General features: G+C 45.0%; 1 protein-coding gene across 1 annotated transcript in view; it reads right to left on the minus strand.

Moving 5' to 3' along the window:
• Positions 1 to 13,653: 13,653 nt before the first annotated feature.
• Positions 13,654 to 22,910, minus strand: part of LOC147025906 (uncharacterized) — a 129,096-nt gene continuing 119,839 nt past the window's right edge. Inside the window, exon 14 of the mRNA XM_085880807.1 lies at positions 13,654 to 16,919. Within this exon, the coding sequence (XP_085736933.1) occupies positions 16,891 to 16,919 (29 nt within the window). The 3' untranslated portion in view covers positions 13,654 to 16,890. The remainder of the gene's footprint in view (positions 16,920 to 22,910) is intronic.

Here is a 22,910-nt window from a genome sequence, read left to right on the forward strand (position 1 = left end):
TCACCCCTCACCCCTCACCCCTCACCAACTCTCTGTTTTAAGATCCTCAACCCCCCTCTGCATTATATGGTTGTGATGGAGCACATTTGATCTGATCTCTCGGGACGCACCATGACCAAGAGGTCATTGTCTACCTTTTACCCAATGCATCTGGGAAATCTGGTCCTTGGCTCAGGTTATCGGTCAAAAAGTCTTCACAAATACCACAGGTGAGGATATCCAGTATATGTGTGTATATATGTGTGTATATATGTGTGTGTATATATGTGTGTGTATATATGTGTGTGTATATATGTGTGTGTATATATATATATATGTATATATGTGTGTGTATATATGTATATATGTGTGTGTATATGTATATATATATATATATATATATATATATATATATATATATATATATATATATATATATATATATATATATATATATATATATATGTATATATATATGTATATATGTGTGTGTATATATGTGTGTGTATATATATGTGTGTGTGTATATATATATATATATATATATATATATATATATATATATATATATATATATATATAATTCCAGCAATCTCTGTCTGTCTGTTTGCGACCGCTGTTTCTCGACAACCACTGGTCCGATCTAATTGAAACTTGCCAGGTATATTGCTGGGGACCTGAGGATGTGCCTTTTCAAGGTTTGATATTAATCGGACAAGTGGTTCCCAAGTTATGGCTATTTATTTACCAAACTAATGACAGGACACGGTGCTATGACGTCACAACTGATGTCACAATTCTTCTTTTTTTTCTTTTTTTTTTTTGCACGTACGGGCACGTAGTAGTATATATAAAAAGAACATGGCAAATGATCGCTCTTTGGGGTGCTCCACAATGCAACGCCCCCTGCTTCTACTACATCAGAAAATTATCGATTTCGTCGGATCAGATACTGCGGGCAGGTATAAATCCTTGTGCAGACACCTGAGCCACCATCGGGCGTCTTGTCTCGTATCCCCGCAGTTATGAAACGTTGATAATTTGATCCACACTCTTGCCAAGTGAGTGGTCACGTGATTTATCATGAGCCCACATAAACGATCAGAGTAAAAATGAGAACATTGAACATCCTCGTGGTTTTTGTTAACATCCAGGACTCACGGCGAAGACCTTCTGTACATTGAGACGATCGAACTTCATCATGATTCTGATGATTCGATTCGGTCAAAGCTCGAGGAAACTTGATGATCCTGTAATTGGTCTTTAATAAAAGATGTAAAAGGTAAAAGTTTGTTCGTTCAAGGCTATAGTTAGGTTAGTGAAAGAGAGAGGGGTCCGTGACACGCTCAAAAGGCCATGGAATTTGGGTTCCTTTCCAAGTGCTTATCCAGGAGCTGGGTTGCGATCCCATTTCCCCCCGGGAATGCTGTTCCAAGAAACTGTCCCATCCCAACTGCCCCGTCAAGTGATTGTCCAGTAAAAGTGGCGCCCTCAAGGCACCGGCGAAAGTGCCCTCAGGGTAGGTCATGGCGTTTGAACATCGCTGAGAACGCACCGCCCCTATGGGTCTATTTTGGACCTGAAAGAGCAACCTCGACACAAACGCAGCTGCGCTGAAGGGTGGGGAGGGGAGGTGGAGGAGGGGTGAAGGAAGGTGTCTTGTTTCGGCGGAACTCCTCTCCCAACGTGGCCCTGTACTCCTTAGGAAGGCAGAGATGGTTGAGATGTGAACGATCAGGTTTCCTGCCTCTCGGATCGTGGGACATTGGAGCTGTTTTCGCGCTCGCTTGGCGGGTCGAACTCCCGGCAATACCTTGTATGGCCACAAGGGCTGGGGTTAAGCATTGCCCAGGGAGGAAAGGGGTGGGTGAGAGTGACAGACCCCCCCCCTCTTCCCACCCCCACCCTTCACTGTTGGGGGTGAGATCGAAAAGTGAGATCTGACTTTGATCTCAGGTCTCGTTAGACCAAAGAGGAGTCAAATCGACCCTTTTCCCCATTTATAATCACACATCCCATGATGCTCACGTTGGCATAGGCTGCGGTGATTCCCTTTCACAGGTATACACATAGTTCAGGTGTTCGTTCTCTCGCGACGATTCGATCAAAAACAAAATCTCCGAAACGTGTTCAAAATTCGCACAAGTTTTAGCAAAAGAGTTTTTGAAAGTTTGCAGAGTCTGGTATGGAGAAGAGTACGGTGATGGGGAATAGAAAGGGACACACTCAAAAGGGGGGGGGGGGTGTTATGGTAACAATAGGGCACTCATGGTGAGCAGATAGAAACTGGGGAGAGAGAGAGAGTGAGTGTGAGAGTGTTCCACCCGTGAGTTCCTCATTTATCGGTTTAAAATTCCAAATAAGCATTCACAGATGCCACAAACTATTACAGAGTAAGGTAACAATTTCTACCTGTTCATAAATCATTACATTTGGTTCCAGGTTCTGGGGGAGGCGCGATTGGGGGTGGGTGGGGGGCACAGAACAAGCAAGTGCAGCGAACACACAGCTCTCAGATTAAAAGACAACATATTTTGTCCTTAAGGATATAAAACTTGAACAATGAGAACACATCATCATATGGAAGTTCTGTCCGCGGTGCGGGTCCTCACCGTGACGGGTCGAGTGGCCGGGGTGAACTACGAGGAGGCGCAATGGTACTTAAACGTGGCTCTCCCCCTTCGATTTCCCCCCCACCACCTCCAATTCCACTCCTTCGTCCCTCCTTCTGCGTCACCCTCCAATCTTCACCATACACGCACGCCTGCTATTCCCACTAGCGGTGACTGTGGACCCGGTCTCAAACACGATGATCCATGATGGACACAGTTCGGGCATTTGAAGGGTTGGTTTGCTTGGTGTTCCCTTCCGAAGCACTAAACCCCCAGGTTCAATTCCCATATACGGTGCTGTGTTGCTTGTTTGAGGTTTAATGAGTTCCTAGTCCCTCTTGTGATCATGTACAAACTCCTCTATGAGCCTCAGACCGTGACCGAAGAAATAAGCACTTCAAATGGAACCCCAGTAATCGTACGGAGGAGACTGTGCGGGCGAGCTAAGTTTTTGTTATACGGGTCACGAGGACGAACACTTTTTATTTCAACACATATAGTTTCAGGAATTGAAGGCAATTAATTGGAGATAACATTTGCAAACTGTTTCAACCATCACGAAAAAGTGTGTTGTTTGCTTCTATCTCCACGCGTGGGTGGGTTTCAGAAGGTGGAACGGAGTCCTCGCACATCTCAAAATGTCCACCTGTATTGGTGTCATTGGGTGTTATCTCCATATGCGGGTTTCAGAAGGTGGAACGGAGTCCTCGCACATCTCAAAATGTCCACCTGTATTGGTGTCATTGGGTGTTATCTCCATATGCGGGTTTCAGAAGGTGGAACGGAGTCCTCGCAGGTCTTGAAGTATCCACCTCCATTTTGGTAAGGGATCACGATTCATTGACCAAGCTGTGAAGGTCTTGTCTTGGGGATTTCAATGCATCGACTGGAACTGATAAGGATGGTTGTGAGACATGTGTTGGTCCCCATGGGTCTGAAACTGTGAACCAGGATAGCACCAAGTTCCTTGACTTTGAAAGAAGTCATGGACTTAGGGAGGCTGGTTCATGGTTTAAGTGCCCACAGTTGCATCACTGGACTTGGTATTCCAACACTGGTGGCATGGCAAAGGAGATTGACCACGTGCGTGGAGGATGTTCCAGAAATGTAGGGTCTACCGGAGTGCTCAGTTCCTCAATACCGATGACGAGCTTGTTGTAGCAACTCTTGAAGTTGCAGTTTAAATCCAGGAGAATGGTGCAATCCCAGGTTAGGCTGGAAGTTGGCAAGCTCAATGATGAGAGGGTAGCCAAGGAGTTTGCGAACAAGCTGAGTGGGGATCTGGGAGTCTAGGTGTTTTGGGAGATCCTGAAGAGACGTGGAGTACCTCCAAGACTATCATCCTTGATGTTGCCGGCAGGTTGTCTTGCAACTCACCGTTCGGCAAAGAAGAAATTTGTCTCCCATGGGACACTGGATACCATTGACCAGAGTCGCAGGGCCAGGCTGAATGGCAGAACTGAGCTGTTCAGGGAGTTGAGACGTAAAACTGTACGTGCGCTAAGGGTGGACAAGGAGGCCTATGTGCTGGAAACAGTGAGGGGGTAGAGCATCACCTGTGGACAGGTGATTCTCGTCCCGCTTACAGGGGAATTCGCGCATTGCGTTCATCCAAGCCCATCCCTCGGAGCACTGCAGTTCGAGCAGAGAGTGGTAGGCTCTTAACAGAGGAGTCTGAAGTGAAGGCCCGCTGGGCCGGTTACTTTGAGCGGTTGTACCAGGCTGATCCCCCAGCTGTCGAGTTGTATATCAGGGATGCAACTATCCCTATTGCTGACCCTCCAATCAACTGTGATCCACCTTAGTGTGAGGGAACAGGCTACGGTGAACCGGTTGAAATGGATAAAGCTCCAGCGATCTGTGGCATCCATGCTGAACTTCTCAAGGCTGGTGGAAATGCTGTACTCGTGTCATTGCATGCAGTTCTGTGCTCTACCTGGAACACAGGCATCATCCCAACTGACTGGAAGAGGGGCCTTGTTGTTCCTCTCTGGATAGGGAAGGGTGATCGCCAGGACTGCAACAACTACCGAGGGGTGACGCTGCTCTCAGCCCCGGGTAAGGTCTTTGCTCGGATAATTGTTGATGGGGTTCGCCACCATCTGCTTGAGCACCAGCGCCCAGAGCAGTCAGGTTTAACAGGAAGGAGCTGAATTATTGACTGTATCCTTGCTCTTTCGGTCCTCATCAAATGCAGACGTCAGTTTCAGCAGGGTATACTCACAGCCTCTGTTGATCTCTACAAAGCGTTCGATTCAGTAAATTGCGATGCCCTCTGGAGGATTCTTCGTCTTCATAGGGTACTACCATAACGTGAATCTGATGTCTGAACTATACTCTGGTACTTTGAGTGCTGTGACGTCTGATCTATCTTGGTTCCATCTCCGGCTTACCTCCAGCTGTTACTGGAGTTTGTCAGGTGTTTTCAGTGTTTGTATGGACTGGATTCTCGGGAGGATGTCGGAGAAATCAAGCGACCGTGCATTGTTTGGGAGTATCAAGATCTCTGACCTTCATTTCGCAGATGATGCAGCCATCTTTGTCGAAACTGGATATCCTGATATGCTCTGGGCCTTCACAGTGCCGAATGAGGATTCAGAGCTGCTGGGATTATGGGTCTCTTGGGTCAAAATAAGATCCAGGCTTGCAATGACATATTGTATGTTGCTATTTTGTCTGTTCCTGTTTGTCGCGAGAATTTTGAGGTCACGGAGATTCATTTACCTTGGCAGTGAGATTCATGTCTCCGCATGTTGTGCACCAGAGGTCGATAGACGTCTGGGTCAGGCCTATGGAGTCATGGATTCATTGGACCATCGGGGTGTGGCACTATCGGAAGCGATGCAGGAAGACAAAAGTCTGAGCCTTTCAGTCCTTGTTGCTTCCAGTCATGCTCCACAGATGTGAGACGAGGACTGACCAAGGATCTGAGACAAAGACTTGACCCTTCAGTACCAGGTCTCTTCAGAGAATCCTTGGCTCTCACTGGTCAGACTTTGTGGCCAATGAGTGGTTGCTGAGAGAGACTCGGATGAGATTTGTTACCTGCATGGTCCGTGAGCATCAGTTGCGGCTGTATGGACATGTGGCTCATTTTCCTGACGCTGATCCTGCTCACCAGATTCTCTCAGCGAGGGAGTCTCGTGAGTGGAGGAGGCCAGTGGGCCGACCACGTGCCTCATGGTTGCAGCAGGTTGACCGGCATCTCAAGGAGATGGGGATGGGCCAGGCATCTGCCTGGGGGATGGCCAGATGGAGGCTCCTGGAGTACCGGTGGAAAGTGGACGCAGCGACGTGCTGTTCTGGCACATGCTCCCATACCTGACCTGAACAGCTGAAACTCTTTAGAACTACAGTAGAAGAGCACTCGCTAGAGCGCATATCTCCGCCATGTAATGCCTGATACACGAGAACATATCAGGCCCAATACATTTTTGAAACATCATGCTATACTCGTATATCGTTTTTGGCGCTATCTCTCACTGGTGAAGAGGAGGAGGAGATTGGGACCATACTCTGTGCAGAGTGTTCTTGCTGCCTAAGCAGTCTCCTTGGCTATTGGGCGCAATCCTGGATGGGTTGCCACTCCGACATAGTATACCAGCATGCTGGCATTCATTTTGCCGCCTTCGGAAGGATGACAAGCCGAGTTAACCCCACCTGGTATTAATTCAACAGCTGAGCATGATTTGAACTCAGGACCTTCGGATCCAAAGCCCGCCACCCTGACCATTAAGCCAACACCAGGCATAATGGTGAAGAATCACTTTAAAAATCAAGTAATTCTCATATCTGGATTTGGATCTTCACCAAAATGGAATCGATTCTTCCTTTTCGCACACCGAATCTGTCCACAAAATTTCATCTGGATCCGTCCACAACCTTTTGAGATATCCTCTGCACAAACAAACAAACAAACATAGACAAGCCGGTAGGCGGCGATGGGTCGCCGAGCATGGAAACCATAAGATATAGAGCAAAATGGATGTCATATAGCAGATAGGGAATCACTTTAAGATTATGCATATCAAATCTCATCCAGTTCTATCTACTGATAACTACTCGGTATCCATTTGAATGAAAAGTACCGAAAATTCGGTTTGAAATCGGAAATCCCCAAAGTTCGAGGGGGTGCTGTGGGTGAACAAAGATCTAAATCGAAAATCCGGCTCGAGCGTTTGTGCACAATGTATTCCACATGAATTTTCATGACCATCCGACCAGAACCCGAGGAGGAGAAGCATTTGGCACGAAGGCACCTCCAGCTCTCACATATTATCGATTTTTGCACTCATTGACCTTTGACCCCTGACCTAAGCGAAATCGGTCAATATGTCCTGAGGCAAAGTTGTAGTACTCATTGAGTACCATGAACCTGCATAGTTTCATTCGTATCGATGCACTCACCTGGTCGCTAGGGGGCCTTCAATTTTCGCCAATTTTCACGCATACCCTAATTGTAGGGGGCGCTGCGGGTAAAGTATTCCATATATCACAAAAACCGGAATATATTTGATAGAGCATCACTTGTAGATCATTCGTGCCAAATTTCATAACCCTACATAGGATAATGGCTTTCGGAATTGATTTCTCATGAACGGTACCGATTTTGAAGGTTTTTTGGTTGTTGCTAGGGAACCAAAGCGTCCCTAGCAACCATCACAATTTCCAAAGCACTAGGTTATAAGATGTACCTACCACCCAAGTTTGGTCAAAATCCGCCAACGTTTACTACCAATTATGCTGATGACAAACGAACAAACATCCAAACAAACAGACAGAATTACTGACAATAAGGCTCACCTATTTCGGCGATCCAACAAACAGACAGACAGAAAGGGGGTGAAAACATAACCTCGTTCACCTTCGGTGTCGGAGGTAATAAACCATGACGGACACAGAAGGAGCACACAAAATAATATAAAGTAATACTTCTCGAAACAGAAAAATATATAATAGTACTTTGAAGGAACATACAAACACCAACAACCAGTCACAATGACAGCAACAACAAGAAGTACGTGTTATAAAAAAAATAATCCTTTTTTGAGTTTTCACTTAATTTTACATCACAGACAGACTTGGGCCACAGTCATCCCCCCCCCCCACTCCCACCTTCCCTTCCCTTCCTCTCCCCTTGCTTAACCACAAAAGGAGATGGAAATAATTGAGGCCGTTAAAGAAGCATCGTCATACTCGGTCATGGCAACAGCGAAGGCCTCAAGGTGTAAGTTCAGGCCATGAATGGAGATTTTCAGTTTCCATTTTAACTTCCTATTCGTATTCTGATGTTCTGCCCAAAGACAGGTTCAGTACTGTCGAAGCAGTTTCTTAGCAAGGATTACACTGGGTGGTTTGCCATTGCTTTCCCAGCAGTAGTTAAAGCAGGAATTTGGAATTTGGACACGGTGCCTGCGATAGCTCTTCGCGAAGGACTCCATGGGATCTTTGGCATCCACGAACGAATGTCGGCAGATGGGACTCTCAGTTTAACCACCATCCGATGAATCGCTGCCTCTTATTATCCTATCTGGAATTGGAATTCCAGATAATGTATTGTTACGGTGCACCGTCCGTCCGTCTCCTATTTCGACTGCTCCGGCCAAACCGCTGTGCCGATTCCACTGAAATTTGGCAGAAGGGTTCTGCTTCTGACTGGTAATGGGGAGTGCAAAGCACATTGCGGTCATGTGACTTTAAGTAGATTAAAATGGCGGACTTAGTAAATTCCCTTAAAAATCTTCTTCTCCAGACCCACCAGTCAGAATGCTACCACGTTTGGGTTACAACATTAGGACAGGGTAGGGATGTTAAATTGCGGAGGTCATGCCGATCACATGACCGGAAGTGTGTCAAAATGCCGGCCTCAGTAAATTTTAGGGAAATTGTGTAAATTCCTTCAAAAATCTTATTCTACAGATGCAGCAGTCAGAATGCTACCAAGTTTGGGTTACAACATGAGGACAGGGCTGAGATAAGCTGCAGGTCCAGTGCTCCTATTTTTATTATTTCATATGCAGTCTGTGGCTGCTGGGAGTGCGGCCCTGCCACTAATGCAGTGCCCCTGTTACCAATAAGCTGGTACTCATTTTGCCAACCTCAGAAAGATAACAGGCTGCGTCAACCTGGTGTTATTTAACGGAATGACGGGTTCAAACTTAAGACCCTAAGATCTTAAGCCAGCCACCTTAACCGTTAAGCCAACACCTGGCTTACCCTGCCTGGAAAACACCAGTATGACAGTTTATAGCTGGATCGAGATTAAAACTCAGACTCGACAGCTTCGAGGTGAGTGGGCATACTTCGCGGCCATCCTGTCAGCCCCCTTTTTAACCAATACAATGATATACTTTAACAATATTTTGTATAAATTCCTCATGAGGAAATGCCCTGTTAAGAAAAGGCGGTGAGAAAGGCGGCGCCATTGTGACGTCATTGTTACCCAGAGTGCCCCGAAAAGTGATCGCACTTCCTCCAAGCTCAGTGGCTGTTTGTCTCGTCTTACAGTCTTGTGTTGTGTCGTGTATTCATCTGTACGTCCATGTATGTGAAATGTGTGAGCGTGGCGCCTCCACGAAGAGCCTTAACTCCTGTAAAAAATAAATAAAAAGGAATTTACAAAAGATTAATTGTGGAGGGAATCAAATGTGAAAAGAGCTGCAAAGTGAAACAGGATATTGTGATGTTTTTCGATCACCGTGGAGGATCTCCAAGTCTTTCTCACCTTGTTGTTCTTGTGGACTTTTTTGTTTCACAGCCTACAGTTTTCATCGAAACTTCCTGAAACTTGACATACAAATGTAAAAATTCCCTGCGCAGACAGGAACCATCTCCGATTTTGAAAATTCCTCTTAGAAAAAAAGTTATGACGTCAAAATATCTCCGCTAAATCGCCTAAAAATTATCTCCGAAACTCGGCAAGCTTTTTGAATTTTCTTTGCGGGAATCAAGCCGGGCATGAGCACAGATAATTTATCGCAAACCTGATACATCACAATGACGTCATATTCGTTTTTATGACGTCATCATTAAGAGGATGAGGATCTTAGCTCATTTGAGCTTGTTTTTTTTGAAACCTGCATATCATTGGTGAAACTTTCACCTTTATTATTTACTATCGGGGTACCTGGTGCTGTTCTCATCCTGTTGGCATTTTGAAGAAATCAAATATATTTTTTTCTATTTTTGTTGTGGGGGGGAGGCCTAAAACATTTCCCTACACCCACTAAGGAATGGATTCGGGGGTCATTTAATGTTATCTTTCATACAGCTACAGAGGCTTAGGCACTGACTACAGAGTGATTAAAAAAAAAATAATTCAACTTGATTTTCAGAAATTGTTTTTTGTTTGTTTTTTGCCTAAAACACTCCCAGACTCTCTCTGATGAACCTCTGAAAGTTTTACGAAGATCTGTTTGGCCATCCCTGAGAAAAATGGCGACACACATACAGACAGACAAACGGCTCTCTTCAAGTATAGACGAGCAAAAGTAGCGACCTCTTCGCTGACGGATTTAATCTTCACAAACATTCTGCTCTATTCACTCTGTCGGTTGCCCAAGGTCATCTTCCATCTGCCTGGAAGTCTGCTAACATCACCTTCATCAATATATCCATCCATCTATTGGGACCATACTCTGTGCAGAGCGTTGGTGCTGCCCAAGCAGTCTCCTTGGCTATTGGGTACAATCCTGGACGGGTCGCCACTCCGCCGCAGGACACCAGCAAGCTGGTACTCATTTTGCCGACCTCGGAAGGATGACAGGCAGAGTCAACCCCACCTGGTATTAATTCAACAGCCGAGTGGGATTTGAATTCAGGATGCAAAGATCCCAAGCCCACCACCCTATATCCATTAAGCCAACACCAGGCATAGCAATCAATATATGACATGAGCAAAAATCATTTCCGCTTCACTGCGAAGCTCAGTGTTGGATTCTTTGGTTTGAACCTGCAGTTAAAATGAGTGAAATGAAACATTTTGAAAATTTTGAATAATTTTCACTCGGATTTTAACATCACCGTAATACATATTATTAAGTTGGTTAAACTTTCTTTCCTGTGTATAAGATGGTTTGTAATACCACCGGATGACGCCATCCGATACACATTTACGTATATATAGAGACAGCTGGGATCTTCCACTCCCCCCTCCCCCCGCCACACTGAACTCCTCCCTCAGATATGCTACCCAGACAGAAACCATGCTTGGGGTGCCCTCAGGTGACATGCAAAATTTGGTTGGATTTGGTTCAGTAGTTTTTTTTTTTTTTCATTTTGAAGACGAATTTATTTTGTAAATAAACAAACACGAATTGACATTGATACATTAGATGACCAAGAACATCTCCTTGCTAAAGATCATTGGCTTAGTCCTACCCTTTGTGGTTCTTGCTATTTTAGCACTAGGCTCTGTCATACCTCTGTTTTATTTTCGCCACTTCAAAGAGGATGACACAGGAGCTGCATATGATGTTGCTAAGCAACGATGGGATTTTAACCATGCAAAACATCATTCTTACACTGGTTGTGTCGGCGACGCCAGTACCTCCAGGCTCCAGTCCTAAGCGAAGGAAGGAGAATGTGACACTGGATACCAGCATGCTGCCCAGGGCGAATTTAGATCCCTCTGGCTCATCGTCCTGAATATGGTGGCAAAAGCAAGACTACTTCTAAAGGGTTGCTTCGCACGTAGCGGGGAGTTGGGTTGGCATGAACTCGGAGATGAAATTGTGTTCACAATGGGATACCATTTTGACCGTTTTGACTAATCATAAGGGACTGACAGACGCCTCATACTTAGATACACCGATGACTACACTGTCCTTGTATTGAAATCCTTCTTTTAACAGTGGTCTAAAGGCTCATGGAGAAGCTTGGACATGTATCACGTGATTCACATACAGAAAAAAGGTATTAATTTTACATGAATTACAAGAACATTAGTAAGCAAGGGATAAAGTCATTGTGGGAGATGGGATTTAAACCTGATGAACCTGCATGATGAGCCAGAGGTTCAGATGGGAACAATAACAGGTCAACATGGTGATGAATCATCAAGGTGATGAGGAAAATGACGTGAGATCTCATGATCTGAAAAATATTGCAGTCACGTGATACCTCTGTACAGTTTTGGATGAAGAAGACTGACGACTTGAGAGACAGAGATAGAGACAGACAGACACAGAGCCACAGACAGACAGGAGGGGCTTGAAATCTCGGATGTTGTAGAGTAGCTTGATTTTTGGTACAAATACATTTTCTTGAAGCAACTATGGAGATGCTGTAAGATAATTAATTATTTTGGAAAATATCTGGGATAGCCCAGATACTTCTTTAGTTGATAAATGTTGTTAACCCTACCAGGGTAGTGTTGGTTAAGCTCATATCTTTATTTTATTATGGACACCAGCAGGAACCCACAGAAATTCAGCGTAATGTAAAATGTGCCTTTAAGTCCTCAACACCCTCATCACATACCCCCAAGTCATCAACTCCCCCCAACCATCGGTCCTCAACCCCCGTCCCAACCACAAGTCCTCAAGCCCCCCCATTCCAAGTCTTCAAACCCCCTTCCCACTCCAAGTCTTCAAACCCCCTTCCCACTTCAAGTCTTCAAACCCCCTTCCCACTCCAAGTCTTCAAACCCCCTTCCCACTTCAAGTCTTCAAACCCCCTTCGCACTTCAAGACTTGAAACCCCCTTCCCACTTCAAGTCTTCAAACTCCTTTCCACCTAGTCTCCACATGACTTTCCCACTCCAAGTCTTCAAACCCCCTTCCCACATTGTCTTCAGATGCTCTCCACACTCCAAGTCTTCAAACCCCTCAACACCCCCCAATCCACCATAGGTCCTCAAACACCCCTCCAAGCCTCAATCCTTCTCTCTGCCCCACCCAAACTCTGTCCTCCCCTCCCTCTTTCTTATTCATGTTCTCAACTTGCCCCACCCCAAACCCCATGTCCTCAACCCACCCTACCAACACCTTGACCTATCTCTCCCAACTCTCTTCCTCTCACCCCCAACTCTCAGTCCTCCCCTCTCCCTTTCTTAAAAATATTCCTGTTCCAATTTGTGAAGAACAAAGTTAATATTAAATTCACAATTTCACGATTCTTCAGTAAAGTTGTGGTTTAGTAAATGATAAAAAACACATACAGTATAAGGTCATTGGTAATGGAAAAACAATATAAAACCTGAACTCCTCAGACAAAGACCTTTATAATGACATGGGTTTTATAGTCCCGAGTCGAGTAGTTGAAGAGAAAATGGTCTGAAAGACAAACAAACAGACAAACAGAATAAGGCTTTTATTGCATGATTATTGATAATTTAAAGATAGCTTTGTGACAACTTCCCTCCTTATTACATGCATTACAGCATCGGTGGTCTAAAGAGCAAGGGACAGTGACCAAACGAGCAATTACTAGTGACCTAGAGAGCCAGGATCCGTGGTGTAATGAGAAATCAAGGTGGTTTTCAATTGAAGGGCGTGGTACCCCATGGTTTATTCCACCTTAAGATCACGAGTGGGAACCCGAACCCTCTCCCGAGCTGGGTTGTCTCGTCCCTCCACGCGCTAATTTTAAAGCGATCGTGCAGAGCGACTTAGAGAGAGAGAGAGAGAGAGAGAGAGAGAGAGAGACCGAGAGAGAGACCGAGAGAGAGAGAGAGATATGAAGGACATGCAGCACATGCAGCGGCCAGCGACGAACAGCCCATACAAAGCTGGAGCGTGAAGGGGGCGCGGGGTCGCAGGTGCAACGCGTCGGGACTGGCGGGATCTTGGCTCCAGCCCCGGCCTGGCTCCAGCAACCTCGGATCATCCCATTGGCGTTTTGTCGCTGGAATCAGCAAGGTACGTTTTTGCAGGAGTCAGCGTGTTGTGTGTGACTTCCGGGCGAAGCGGTATACGAAATGGCAATACAAGACGACCTGTGACATCTCCGATGTCTCGTCCAATATAAAGTGTTCATTTGTGAAAACTCCTCCAAAAAAAAGAAGACATCATTACGTGTAAACCTTCTTTTTGAACATTTGGCACAAATCCACAAAAACAACTTTTTTGCTTTCTCTCCACACTTTATTGATAATTGCTTGCATTAAAAAAATTCAGGTAAAAGCGCATCTATTTGGCCTGGTAGTTTAAATGTGACAAAAGCATCTGTTTATAATTCGTTTGTGGCCCCAAAAGCCTGCATGATCCAGTCCCCTTTGATCCGAAACGTCCTGCTCCCCACACCTTCGCCTCGTGCTCTTTAAGAAGCCCCAAAGCAATCATTTGTAAGCGTGTGGAGCTTTGCCTAAAAGTGCAGATACGATATTAAAGGAGATTAAGAAAAAATGTAAAAAATAGAATCATAACCGAAAACGAACATCAATTATTGCTCCTTGGCTTCCAATCTCGTCCTCGACCATTTCTTTGTGGATTCTCCATCGCAGAGCCCACAGCGATCTCACGGCGGTGCAGTGTGTGTGTATGTGTATATATATATATATATATATATATATATATATATATATATATATATATATATATATATATATATATATATATATATATATATATATATATATATATATATATATATATATATATATCTCATTGCACATTCTGTACCAAACCCTTGTTCACAAAGCATGTTGGAAATTGATGAAGGCAACAAAAACATTCTGATATTGATGTTTGTAGATAAGTGTGGTGAAAACCTGCCATGATAAATGTCCTAATACCGTACTGTAATTATATATAATATATATATATATATATTTCAAACAATCCATCGGCGATTTGTGTCTGCACGATCCCACCTATCCATATCAATTATAAATCCTTGCGATTTAAACTGTGTGCTTGATGCCTTCCATAAGTAGTCTGCAAAGAACGATAAAGACCAGAATAACACGTGAAAGTAAAAGTGAAGAAGTAGAAGAAAATAAATCCTCACAAGCAAACCAACATCCAAAGTGTGTTCAATTAACTGGGATATATTATTGTGCTGCGAATGCATCATTGCCTCCATCATTAGCTCATCTTTTTGGGCCTCTCGCGATCGCTGTTCGCAGGGGTTTCTACGAGTAGTTTGGCCAAGAGAGTACAAAATAAGGCCTCGGCCTATCAGCTTCAAAGGCAGTTGTGTCTACCCAAAAAGCCATACAGACAAATATCACCTTTCAACCCAAATAAAAATAAAAATCATAAAACCTTCCAATCCGTTTCCTAAACACCTCCAGGACAACCACTCAAATTACTGTACTCGTTACCATCCTTCATTTCAGTAGGAATAATCAGACCCTCTTTTGGTGGTTCAAAGCTTGTTAGAGAAAAAAATAAGAGAAAAACAACTAAAATGTCCAAGAGCTGGGTCTGGACAGCCAATGGACAACGATGGGACCAACAGAGAGCTTCCGTGCAGTCAGGTTTCCATTTTGTTAATCAACCCTAACCCATCCATCGCGTTTCCATCGCGTGATCACTAAAATGCTTATCGGGTTTGGTTTGTTGCATTTGAACGGAATGTTATGCATCGCTGCTGTGCAATGTGGTTATTATGAAAAAATAAATTACATTTATATTCTTTTACATATTTCTAGGAATCATTTTATGGAAATTGAACCATTTGTGTAAGGTTGGATAACGACCAATGCTTGTATAACTCGTCTAATCACAATGGTTTCTTGTTAAACAATTTGAACAGCAGATTCTTACATTTTCAAATAAACGGATGTGCTCAAAAGTCGTTTTGTGAGTGCGTGACATAAAGGAGCAAACAGACAGAATGCTTACAGGTACATGACACAGGTGTAAAAACAAACTGGCAGAATGCTTACAGGAACATGAACGGACGTACAAAAAAAAACCAGACAGAATGCTTACAGGTACATGACACAGGTGTAAAAACAAACTGGCAGAATGCTTACAGGAACATGAACGGACGTACAAAAAAAAACCAGACAGAATGCTTGCAGGTGCATGACACAGGTGTACAAATAAACTGTAATAATGCACATTCGTATATTAACAGGTGCACAGAAACTAAACAGCCAGAATGCTCACAGATATGTGATTAGGTGTGAAAACAAACAAATAAAACAAGGCAAAAGTATGCATGTACATGTACTTGGACACAAATAAATGAAGTGAGAATGCATGCAGGTAAAATGAACTTGTATGCAGGTAAACAAACATCGGCAGCATGCATGATGTACTCTTTGCAGAGTGTTGGTGCTGCCGGAGCTGTTTCTTGGAACCAGTTATACTAGGTGGTTTGCCATTGCTGTAATTAGGGCAGAAATTTGGAATTTGTTCAGGGTGTCGGCGATAGCTCACCTCCTCTTCACAAAAGACATCGTAAGATGTTTAACGTCCATCAACTAATGCGAGCAGATGGGACATCCAGTTTAACGTCCATCCGAGGGACAGCACACACATTGCTGAATCACAGTTTATACCTGGGTTGGTATTTGAACAGCTTAGAGGTGAGTGTGCGTTCCTGTAGAGGCCACCCTGTGAGTCCTCAGAATGCATACAGGTGCACAAACAAATAAACAAACAAAGCCAGAATGCATACAGGTGCACAAACAAACAAACAAACAAACAAAGCCAGAATACATTTAGAGATACATGAACAGGTGCACAATATCAAAATGAAGGCGTTTCTCAATGCACAGGATTTAAACGAACGTGAAACGTTTCACAAGAAAGGCGTCTCGAATCGATCCGTTCGACTCCATTTCGAAAGCGATGGCCGGACTCGCTCGAGCACAGCTCCGTGTTGTCCATTAGAGGACTCAAACGAGCCCACCGAAGCATCTCGGCGCAGCAGGGACTCACGTATCAACGATTAACCACTTCAATACCCGCTTGCCTTTTTGTTAGAATCAAAACAAATACTTTTGACAATTATTGGTTGAACTCAAGTAAAGGGAAAACAAAATTAAAAAATAAAAATAAAAAAAATAACTAAGGGGATACGTTTCGGGAATTCCTGGATTAAATGTCGAATTCCAAATAAATTTCACGTTTGCTTTGTATATCGTTAATGCCGAAATACATGTAAATGTTGCATTCCATTCCATATGGCTTCACAGCATTGAAAAGCAAATACGTGAACATGACATTTGGGCATTGACGCGGTGATACCAAAATATATAGCATGGCAGTTAAATATAGTGCTTGTAATATACACTGTTTGTATAAAGCCATTATATAAATGCTTTTTTTTTTCTTTCTAAAAACCCATATAAATAGCGACTGGTCGCGGCTGGAAACCAGAATCTCAGTTGCAGTCGCTCGTTTTACGACTCGTTCTCATATTGATCCAGACCTACAAAGGGAGACAGGGAGGGACGATGAGGAGCGATTGCGTAAACACACAGACAACCCATCATCAACGATGAGGAAGAAGATCGTTATATTTTCCATCAGCATGGTATCCGATGTGTCGACAAGGACAAAGAAATACCATACAAAATGACATGACAATAATAAATAAATCAACAAGACAAAGCATTGAGGCCTTTACACGTTGCACAGAGCTCACGGCGACTGGCCAGGTATTACCAACCGAAAACAGACAATTGAATAACAATAGAAACTGACAAACTGAACATGATGTAACTGAGAAACACTCAAATTATGAAATGCACTTGAAAGAAAAATTAAATATTACCGACAAAAAGTTCTATTTCCATCTGGAAAGACAATTAAAAGACTCCAAAACAAATGTCACTGTCAGTAAATTTGGATCAGCTGATCAGCTCACGATTTTATTGTTTATACCTCAACAATCAGTGCTTCAAAAACCTCGACAAGGAACGAGGAAGAGCAGTGGACAAAGGGATGAGGAAGAGTAGTAGATGAAGGGATGGATAAAGAATGAGCAAGAGTAGTGGATAAAGGGATGGATAAAGAATGAGGAAGAGTAGTGGATAAAGGTATGGATAAAGAATGAGGAAGAGTAGTGGATAAAGGTATGGATAAAGAATGAGGAAGAGTAGTGGATAAAGGGATGGATAAAGAATGAGGAAGAGTAGTGGATAAAGGGATGGATAAAGAATGAGGAAGAGTAGTGGATAAAGGGATGGATAAAGAATGAGGAAGAATAGTGGATAAAGGGATGGATAAAGAATGAGGAAGAGTAGTGGATAAAGGGATGGATAAAGAATGAGGAAGAGCAGTGGACAAAGGGATGAGGAAGAGTAGTAGATGAAGGGATGGATAAAGAATGAGCAAGAGTAGTGGATAAAGGAATGGATAAAGAATGAGGAAGAGTAGTGGATAAAGGGATGCATAAAGAATGAGGAAGAGTAGTGGATAAAGGTATGGATAAAGAATGAGGAAGAGTAGTGGATAAAGGTATGGATAAAGAATGAGGAAGAGTAGTGGATAAAGGGATGCATAAAGAATGAGGAAGAATAGTGGATAAAGGGATGGATAAAGAATGAGGAAGAGTAGTGGATAAAGGGATGGATAAAGAATGAGGAAGAGTAGTGGATAAAGGTATGGATAAAGAATGAGGAAGAGTAGTGGATAAAGGGATGGATAAAGAATGAGAAAGAATAGTGGATAAAGGAATGGATAAACAAAGAAGAAGCCGTGGATGAAGGGATGGATAAAGAACGAGGAAGAGTAGAGTATGAAGGGATGGATGAACAAAACTAATAAGAGGTGAAGGAAATGAAGAAGAGGAGTGAATACAGCCACTACTTGTGAAGCCGTTTTCTGCTGAGCTTCGAGGAAAAGTTAAGGACATTCGAACCCTGAAATAAGAGCCAATGGTGACCAATCATAGACAAAACTGTCTGTCTATTTACAGGCTGTGGGTGGGTGTCTTAAGGAACTGAATGTAAGACTCGCATCGTTCATGATCTGCTTCGCTTCAAGTGATGCTTTAATCCCCATTTCCCTGTATTTAGAGTGGAACGATAACACATCTATTCGCATGATCATCAGATCCTAATTTGCAATCCACCTTGAAGGGAAAAGTAGATTAGAATGTGCCAAACTAGTTACAGCAGTCCTGTGTGAGTGGAACAAGATACCAAGACATTCGGAAATTTTCTGATGCTGTTTCAACTCTGATGATCTTTGACCTGTTTGTCTTTACTTGGAGACATTCAGGTGTACGTGTACAATTTACAACCTTAAGGCCCAATGTTGTTGCATCTACACTGTATGTGTCCATCATGTGCGTGTTCTTGATTTTGATTGCACTCGCATAACAGAGAGATCGATCAATTAAAAGATAAATTATCAAATTTACGCTTGGCCTCATAACCTATGCCACCGAAGGTGAACGGAGGTTGTGGTTTCACACCTGCTTGATTGATTGTTTAACTGTGAGCAGGATATCTCAAAGATTTATGGACAGATTTAGACGAAATTTGGTGATGTTCGGTGTGTGACAAGGACGAATCGATTCGATTTTGGTGAAGATCCGGATCTTCCGGATTTTTTTTGGTGAAGATTTTGATTTTGGTGAAGATCCGGATCTGGATACTGGAATTTTAAAATTTTTAAGTAATTCTTTTATGTCAGGTCAGGTTCGATCTGTGACCTGCTACAGGTACCATGTAAACCTGTACTAACCTGTTCCATGGTCGGGTTGTCGGCGACTAAACCGTCTCCCCCACCAGGTTTTCTGGTGAGGGGGGTGTTTGGATATGAACACCCAGCAGGATTAAAAACAAAACCTGTCAAAGGGCGGAGGAGCTCCTTGTGAGCCAACGGCCATCCATATCTAGTGCCAAACTGTGTCTGCAGACGTCCTCCTGCAGTTGGGTCACTTCTTATTAGGAGGTTGGTGGCAGGATTTGCACTCCGGCCACCGTAAAACCCTTCATTCCGCAAAACGCAAAAACGCAAAAAAATCTGAAAACCCACTCCGTGGGAGTACATCCTGTGCAGCTTCCCTTCGCAGGGCAGCTCACCGGATGATGGGATTGGGGCAAAGCCTTCGGGACCCCTAATCTTTGATGATAGGAGGGAAAACACGGGGTAACATCCCTGGGTCAGATTGCGGGAGAGTGTGTCAGAGTGGTGCTGAGGTGTCGTCCACCAGACGGCGGTCTCCTTGGGTTAACCTGAGGCGGTCCCTTCGGGTGGGTGCCTGGAATGTCCTATCCCTAAGAGAGGATGATCACCTGTCTCTGTTATCATCTGAGCTCAAGCGTTTGGACATCGGGATTGCAGCTCTCTCTGAGGTTCGGAGACCGGATTGCGGCGAGATAATGGTGGGTGGTTACACCTACTATTGGTCTGGTCGCCCTGATGGTTACCATACCCAAGGAGTTGCTGTAGCTGTGTCCAATAAGCTGACCCCAATGATAATTGAGGTAACACCGGTCAATGAGTGTATAATGAGATTAAGGATTCGTCACTCCTTAGGTGTCATTTCCCTGGTCTCTGTTTATGCTCCGACTGAGGCGAGTGATCTCACCGTGAAGGACACATTCTACGCCACACTCGAGTCTGTGGTTGATCAGTGCCCCAGACGAGATACACTTCTAGTCTTGGGGGATTTCAATGCATGGACTGGAACGGATAGGGATGGTTATGAGGTGTGTGTTGGTCCCCATGGGTCAGGAACTATGAACCAGAATAGCACTAAGTTCCTTGACTTTGCAAGAAGTCATGGACTTCGGGTGGATGGTTCATGGTTTCAGCGCCCACAAGCTCATCGCTGGACTTGGTATTCCAATGCTGGCAGTGTGGCAAAGGAGATTGACCATGTCCTCATTGACGGTCGTTGGAGGATGATCTAGAACTGCAGGGTCTACCGGAGTGCTCAGTTCCTCAATACTGACCACAGGCTTGTTGTAGCAACTCTAAAGCTGCACCTTAAATCTTGGAGAATGGTACCATCCCAGCCGAGGCTCGATGTTGCCAAGCTCAGGGATGAGAGAGTAGCTGAGGAGTTTGCGAACAGGCTGAGTGGACACTTGGGGGGTCTGGGTGCTTTGGGGGGTCCTGAAGAGTTGTGGAGGAGGCCAGTGGGTCGACCACGTGCCTCATGGTTGCAACAGGTTGACCATCATCTCAAGGAGATGGGGATGGGCCTGGCATCTGCCTGGAGGATGGCCAGACGGAGGCCCCTGGAGTACCGGCGGAAAGTGGACGCAGCGACGTGCTGTTCTGGCACATGCTCCCATACCTGACCTGACCTGAAGAGTTGTGGAGTGCCTTCAAGACCACCGTCCTTGATGTTGCCGGTGGATGTCTTGGAGCTCACCGCAGGGCAAAGAAGAATTTTGTCTCTCAAGGGACACTGGATACCATTGACCAGAGTCGCAGGGCCAGGCTGAATGGCAGAGCTGAGCTGTTCAGGGAGCTGAGGCGTAAAACTGTACGTGCACTGAGGGTGGACAAGGAGGCCTATGTGCGAGGAATCTGTGAGGGGGTAGAGCATCACCTGTGGACAGGTGATTCTCGTCCCGCTTACAGGGGAATTCGCGCATTACGTTCATCCAAGCCCATCCCTTGGAGCACTGCAGTTCGAGCAGAGAGTGATAGGCTCTTGACAGAGGAGTATGAAGTGAAGGCCCGCTGGGCCGGTTACTTTGAGCAGTTGTACCAGGCTGATCCCCCAGCTGTCGAGTTGGACGTCAAGGGTGTTACAATCCCTGTTGCCGACCCTCGAATCAACTGTGGTCCACCTTCGCTTGTGGAAACACGGGCTGCGGTGAACCAGTTGAAACGGGGCAAAGCTCCAGGGATCTGTGGCATCCATGCCGAACTTCTCAAGGCTGGTGGAAATGCTGCACTCGTGTCGTTGCATGCAGTTTTGTGCTCTGCCTGGAACACAGGCATGATCCCAACTGACTGGAAGAGGGGCCTTGTTGTCCCTCTCTGGAAAGGGAAGGGTGATCGCCAAGACTGCAACAACTACCGAGGGGTGACGCTGCTCTCAGTGCCGGGCAAGGTCTTTGCTCGGATAATTCTTGATAGGGTTCGCCACCATCTGCTTGAGCACCAGCATCCAGAGCAGTCAGGCTTTACACCAAAGAGGTCAACGATTGACCGTATCCTTGCCCTTCGTGTCCTCACCGAACACAGACGAGAGTTTCGGCAGGGGCTGCTTGCAGCCTATGTTGATCTCTGTAAAGCGTTTGATTCAGTGAATCGGGATGTCCTCTGGAGGATTCTTGGTCTTCGTGGGGTGCCACCAAAACTGATCGATCTGATGTCTGAACTCTACTCTGGTACTGAGAGTGCTGTGAAGTGTGGTGGTACCACTTCTGACTTATTTCCAGTTGTTACTGGAGTTTGTCAGGGATGTGTACTTGCCCCCACACTTTTCAGCACTTGTATGGACTGGATTTTAGGGAGGATGTCTGAGAGATGAAGTTGCGGTGCATTGTTTGGGAATGTCAAGATCTCGGACCTTGATTTTGTAGATGATGCAGTCATCTTTGCGGAGACTTTAGACATCCTTTTGGGGGCCCTCGAGGTGCTGAATGAGGAGTCGGAGCCGCTGGGATTACGGGTTTCTTGGGTCAAAACTAAGATCCAGGCTTTCGGTGACATCTTGGATGCTGCTGTCCTGTCTGTGTCTGTTTGTGGTGAGGATGTTGAGGTCGTGGAGAGATTCACTTACCTTGGCAGTGATATTCATGTCTCTGCTGGCTGCGAGTCAGAGGTCAATAGACGTCTGGGTCGGGCCTGGGGAGTCATGAATTCACTGGATCATGGGGTGTGGCGCTGCCGGTACCTGTGCGGGAGGACGAAAGTCCGAGTCTTCAGGTCCTTGGTACTTCCAGTCTTGCTCTATGGGTGCGAGACTTGGACTCTGACCAAGGATCTGAGACGGAGACTTAATTCCTTTGGTACCAGGTGTCTTCGGAGAATCCTTGGCTATCGCTGGTCGGATTTTGTGTCCAACGAGCGGTTGCTGAGAGAGACTCGGATGAGATTTGTTACCTGCATAGTCCGTGAGCGTCAGTTGCGGCTGTATGGACATGTGGCTCGTTTTCCTGACGCTGATCCTGCTCACCAGATTCTCTCAGCGAGGGAGTCTCATGAGTGGAGGAGGCCAGTGGGCCGACCACGTGCCTCATGGTTGCAGCAGGTTGACCATCATCTCAAGGAGATGGGGATGGGCCTGGCATCTGCCTGGGGGATGACCAGACGGAGGCTTCTGGAGTACCGGCGGAAAGTGGACGCAGTGACGCGCTGTTCTGGCACATGCTCCCATACCTGACCTGAGAGATGGGGCCAAACACTACACGTAGCATGATATATCAAAACGTTGTTGACGAGTTATGACAAAACTTGGATGAGTAGGTTAGGTGACAAGAACAAGCTGATTCGATTTTGG

This window comes from Eptatretus burgeri, chromosome 5, assembly GCF_056783735.1.
Source record: "Eptatretus burgeri isolate ZD-2024b chromosome 5, Ebu_testis_v1, whole genome shotgun sequence".
NCBI classification, from domain to species: Eukaryota; Metazoa; Chordata; class Myxini; order Myxiniformes; family Myxinidae; genus Eptatretus; species Eptatretus burgeri.